Genomic DNA, 6,209 nt, shown 5'->3' on the forward strand with positions numbered 1-6,209 from the left:
TGGGCTAGGAAATACTTCCTAGTTGGCTGGGAGGTAAATCCAGTCGGTAGTCAAGAGGAGCATCAAAGTAGGATCAAGAGTTCAGGGGCATCTTAACTAGGCTACTAGAACATGTATTCCTCTACTTATAGATTACTCATGTAAGTGATTGAAATGAAATGCTCACTATTTAATTATAGGGAATACATTTTAATGGTAAGTTATCATTGACTAAATGTTTAGTTAGAAATAAATTATTTCTCATTTTATTGCATTTTGAAATTGAGAATTTTAGTTCTGTAGAGGACCCTAGGGTGGAGCCTTACACGTGGTATCAGAGCTAGTTTCAAAATATGGACCCAAGACCCACTAGACCCAAATCTCTGCTAAAAGAGTTTATAACCCTCATCATTACTTGTAAGCATTTTTATTATAAAAGTAGGTGGAATAGTTATCCATCAAAGACCTTACCTAAGCCAAAGGACTTGTTATACCATCCTAGTGGCCAAAATTTTCTTCAATATGGTGAATTAGTGTTTTACCCTCAAACTAATACAAATTATAACATAAGGTGAAGTTGTAATATAAATAAGGGGTGGTAAATGCAAGATGGATTCTCTATGATCCCGGAGGAAAAACGGTTGCCACTTACGCTTGGGGTATTGCTTAACCTTCAAATAACTAGGCTAGGGCATATGACTCTTGTGTGCAATTCTTTGGGTAAAGAAAAAAACAAACAAACAAACTTTTGACAAACATTCTGTACACTCAATTTCTTAATCAGAAAACTGCAATATGTACATCTCCACATGTAAATGAAAACCCAAAGGTGGTATGGAAAATAATTCTGGATTTGTACTCCTGTTGTTTGCAAAGATAAAATTCCTAGCCAATCATGCAATTTTCTAGAGATAAAATTCGTAGTCGGCCATGCAATAAATACCATGTCGATTTTCTACTCCTTTCACTTTGGTATTTAAATTCATCCTGTCATTGTTTCTGCACACATTTATGCCACCTTCACGCCATTGTCATGCAGACTCCTATCATTAAGTTTTGATGTAATTCACCCTAAAATCATTCACTATTGAATTAATAAATTGAGTCCATATTTTCCACTCAAGAAATAGGTAATCCGCTGCCAAAGAGCTAATCCAATTCACAAACCCTCATTCAGCCATAGGTGAGTCCACCATTCCATTGTAACCAAATTTCCGAACCACTGGTGGGCTAATTCATGTGTCACGATAACTGCAACCATTTGTTTACTTGCAGCCGCAGAATGCTACTTGTCATATAACAAACTAGATTCCCGATATGTAACCAGACCATAGTTCTCCATTGCCCCAGCAGAAAAACAAGGTACGACAACCATATCTAGCTTTTGTAGGGGTAAGGAGCCCCAAAATATCTGGCGTAATATGGAAGTTTTCTTACTGCAACATCCAGAGCAACCATCCCTTGGTTGGTTTTACCAGCCTGACAATACACACGAACTTTATTTCCTGCTGTAGTTGTTCGTTCTATATGCTCAAATTCCCCCACAACAATTGCTGCCAAGTATGTTGACATAATATGTGATTCCTGGAAACTGACTATTCTCAAATGTCCATCAGAATTTTCTTCAACAGCTGGCATATTTGATAAAATCACTCTGTCAACAGGTGCTTGAATTGTTATTTTAAATGCTTCCTTGTATGAAGGTTCATTCCGGCAAGGAAAACACCTTCAAGCCTCTGTTGGCTCAAATTGAGTAACTGCCATATTCCTCTTCTCACCATTGACCACATATGCACTTCGATAAAATCCCTCCATCTGATCATTCAAAGTACCATGAAATTCAATGTCCATAATTGTCTCATCCTTGTGGCATCCAGGTTTCTCGAACAAATTCCCGTCACTTTCTACTGCTAAAATTTATATTGATTCCAATCACAACAAATGCCTTTGGCATACCTCAGGGCCTTGTCCATTAGGCTTCTCAAGAATAGGTGACCCATTGAGGTTGGCTAATTTTGCAGTCCGAGCAACTGCTAATTCCATTTCAAGAGAAGAAATTGTTTTGTCTAATGATTGAATGGCTTGATGTGTCTTGGCAACTTCCCCCATTATATCTCTTCTTTCGCCATTTTCGACTTTAGGCTTGTCTTCACAATCTTGAGAAAGAACTTGCAATTCCCGTTTGTGTGTGGGATCAACGTCATCGTATGTCTCAGGATTGCTCCACATTTTGTTAGTAAAGAGCATACCGATGTAGAAACTCACAACGCAAAGGAGCACAATCAATTTGGGGGAAAATGAACCCCCGGAAGATCAGCCCTGCTTTTTTTTTTTTTTTTTTTCGTTTTCTTCAGAACGCCACTCCAAACTTTCCCCTGCCAACAAGCCTAAGCCTAAGCCTAAGCCCGTTTTCTTGTCGGTTTGCCCCTGTCTCTCTCCCAAAACCATTCTGTTGTCAAAACGCAGTCTTCATACAATTGCCGCCAAAGTCACGGATCTCGGGAATAGTGATAAGTTGCTTATCAATATCCCTCTGTAGCTGCGCCTTTATTATGTCGGAAAGGTCTTGTGCAGTGACTGAGCCAAATAAAAGCTTTTATCAGTTGTTACTCAAGACAATAAATCGTAACCCCTCCTGAATCTTCAAATAGGATTTATGCCATCTAACCTTGAACCCATGTGCGAGCAGCTATAAACATATAGGCATGGATCAACCAAATTCTGAATTAATGCCAACAAGTGCCCGGACTTGAGGGCCACCAATTGCAGTATTCGTTCTATCTTAGGGTCAAGGGTAACTAACTCAAATTTATTAGTGCACGTAGGAGTGATCCAATACTCGACATTTCGGTGTAACTCCTCCAAATCATTTTTCCTTGGCATCAACTCAAAAATCTTCCATGCAATGCTCGGTTTCTCAAGTCCTTCAATTGAAACCTTCGGGAACAACCTGTTCATAGTAAGTATACAAAATACTATGAACTTCACAAGCCTCGATGGACCCGCAAACAAGTTTGCTTGTGATCACCGACATGTCTCGCTTCATTTCTGAAAGGAATGCATCTTCCTCTCTATGAAAGTTTTCTTGTAGCAGATTTATAGTTTCTTTGCCTTTAGATTAAAACTTCTTTTGAAGTGTACTCTGCAACTCTTTCCAAACCATGGCTTAAATGTTTTTTTTTTACGAATTCTTCTATGGATGTCTTATAAAGATGTGAAATTAGTGTTCCGGCTTGTTTATGAGATATGAGTGTGACCCACGCCGCTTGATCAAGAGGAGCTCCAATTGTTGACTCGAATTGTTTGAAAAGCTTGCAAATACCATCTAGTAGTTCGTGCTCAACACTCTTTAAGTTCTCTGTTGTCAAAATCTTTTCAATGAGTGACTTTTCAATTGAAGGCATATGTTCGTCACTAGCTTCTTTGATAACAAGGAATGCTACAAAACCAATGTTTCTACCCAAACACAACAATTTCTTAGGAATCAAAGACTTCACCCAGTTTTGAATAATGATGGAACTATCATTAACAACTTCAAAGATTCCCTCTACGATCCCTTTAGAAGCTTTAGTACTCAATTTTACCTGGTCACCTAAAAATGAAAACGACGCCACAGGTGTTCCTTCGTTGAATTGCAATAGTGTGGCCCCTTTAGTACCTTTATTACTAAATTTTATCTTCTCACATGAAGATGAAAATGAAGCTTCAGATGTTTATTTGCCGTTGAATTGCAGTAGCGTGGCCTTCAATGTCTCCTTTGGATGTGAATATTTCAAAATGAGTTCTCTTCCATATCTAACAGGCCCACTCACATTCTGGGGCCCTTCAATCTTATAAATATGACCAACATGATAATCACTAGTAAATTTAACCTCCGATAAAAAAAAATGAGTTTCTTATCACAATACCTGCCTACTAAGATCTTACTCAACTCTCTATGCAGTTGATTGAACCTATTTATAGAACCAGAGCCACATAATTCTTCATGATGTTGTGAGGACACAGTCCCAAGGGAGTAAAAAAATAAATAAATTGTGCTCCATTAAAGTATTCTGGTAGAATTTTCAGAAAGCAGGCAACAACACTCTCCTGAATTTCTCCCATAGAGAACTCGACAGAAGCACCTACTCAGGCTTCTGCCATAGAAGCGTTGAGAGTTTTCATGAAATTGTAGTATTCATCATATCTTGGAAATTTACCATGCTGCAGCAGAGAGATGAAATCCTTATTGCTCATTTTGCAGAAGTTCAAATCGCCGTCCTTCAACCAGCTGTCGATTTGACTTCGAAGTTCATGAGTTCCTTTCAGAGTTTTCCACTCGGGCCTTGTAGAAACTCTTGAAGGCCTGTAATCTGCAGTCAAGAAAGCACATTGATTATAACCATCACAGAATACAACATTACTTGGTGCTACGGGAGGCGCCGAAGCCGATTTCTTGAATTGCCTATCAATGGCAACATTAAATCCATCAGAAAGCCAGACATCGTTCTCAGAGTTTTTCACATGGCAGCATTATTTCTTCCAAATTTGTTGGGAATCTTGCCTTTATACTGTGCTCTAACAAAGGAATAAATCTTGCAAGGGTGCTTATTTTTCTTAAGTTTATGAATAGTTTTTACTTAACTATGTTTTCAACACTTTTGATATAAGTTTGCAGTGCATTCTATTTTAGAGGAAAAGAGGCTCTTCTGAAGAAGAATACAAAGCACATCTGTTATGGCTATCTGCTGCAACAATCAAAATAGTCCAGAGGACTTCAAAATTGTGTTCATCTCCAAAAATCTTTAATATTTTCAGACATTAAAAAAAAAACAAATATATCTACAAGACCTATCCTACTCAGAGTGGGACAAAATAAATGATAAGATCTTGCACATTATAGATATTTATATGTATAATTGAACATATCACTTAATAAACTCAGATCAGAAGGCTGAAACACAAATTGGTTGTGTATTGCTTGTTGTCTTCGTCTCTCTGCAATGTGTCTCACAAGTTGAATTAGGGTTTGCTCTTCAATAATCATTGGGTTTTGGCCATTGTAGATGTTGTCAAGCAGTGTATCCAGAGAGATGAGAACTATATTCTTGAAATCTTCATCTGTTTGTGATGAATAATATATCTTGAGATTTATAGTAGCTGAGAGGATACGTTGATGGTTCAGTTCCCTTTTCTCAAACAAGGTCTGCTTGGTTTTCCCTATTCTGTGAAGGAACATTCTAAGAGAAGTATTGTTGTTAAAAACCTCTCTTTAGAAACTCTGTTTCAGCTGCATAGAGGTGGGAGAGAGCTATGGGTATGGGCCTCCTTGGTCCTTCTGTGCCAAGAAATTTGTGAACTATACTTGCGTATGGAAAGGGCTATCAAGCTGATTACCACTTACAGATGCAAAGGCTGAAGTACTTGGGCAAGATCTCCTTCTTATTGTTAAGAATGCCACAATGTGAGAAGAAAAATGTGCAAGGGGGAGAAGTAAACTACAAAAGGGTGTTTTCTCTTTTAAAAATAGTAGCTGGAAATATTATTTTAAGAAATATGTGCTTGGGAGTGCAACGTTACACCAGAGATACCAAAAGTAAAAAAAAATTAGGCTATCAGCTTCCAACTATTCAAAAAGTCTTATCATAACATGATTTGAACAACAAGAGTTTCATACTATATATCCTAGTAACATAAATTCTCCAATGCAGTCTTGATATCAAACAAAATTTAACTTCCAAACAGTGTTAAGTTAGAGTATTTTGGTATTTTTCCACTTGAGAAACTACCTTTAGATTAGGTACTAATAAGTCAGTTTTGCTAACAGAGTTGCCAATGGAGAGAGAACAATGAGTTCAAAGCAACATATTTTGGACCAGTGTTGATAAAATCGTTGATTTTTTTGGTGATGTGCCAAAATAAAAAAAATCACCGTGAAAATGAGAAGCCATATCATAATCACCAAAGTTGCTCCGTGCTGTGATTCTCTGCTTCTTCTTATTCCTACGAAATAAGAAGTCTTCTGTGTCTAAAACATAAGAAACCTTAGATGTATTGCATGTTATCTTATACTCCAATCCATTAACCACTCGAACACCCTTCATTGACTTGCAGGTTGATGTGTACTCATCATCACATGCATATTTGCGCTTGTTTCTTGCAAGGAAAACATTATGGATTTCCTTGGTATCAATTGGAAACTATCAATTGAGCTAGCCCTCTCAATGTTAAAAAGAAGAAAAGAAACAACA

The 6,209-nt window shown here is 37.5% G+C and overlaps 1 protein-coding gene across 1 annotated transcript; it reads right to left on the reverse strand.

Moving 5' to 3' along the window:
* Window positions 1-1,707: 1,707 nt before the first annotated feature.
* LOC149207736 (putative beta-1,3-galactosyltransferase 3) lies at window positions 1,708-2,208 on the reverse strand. The gene is made up of 2 exons (XM_089398132.1): window positions 1,936-2,208; window positions 1,708-1,794 (listed from the first exon to the last, which is right to left on the reverse strand). Exons 1-2 carry the CDS (start codon window positions 2,206-2,208, stop codon window positions 1,708-1,710), a joined length of 360 nt encoding a protein of 119 aa, XP_089254258.1.
* Window positions 2,209-6,209: the final 4,001 nt, after the last annotated feature.

Source organism: Pinus tabuliformis, chromosome 1_2, assembly GCF_031772625.1.
Source record: "Pinus tabuliformis cultivar Carrire ecotype Pingquan chromosome 1_2, CPIR1, whole genome shotgun sequence".
Taxonomy (NCBI): domain Eukaryota; kingdom Viridiplantae; phylum Streptophyta; class Pinopsida; order Pinales; family Pinaceae; genus Pinus; species Pinus tabuliformis.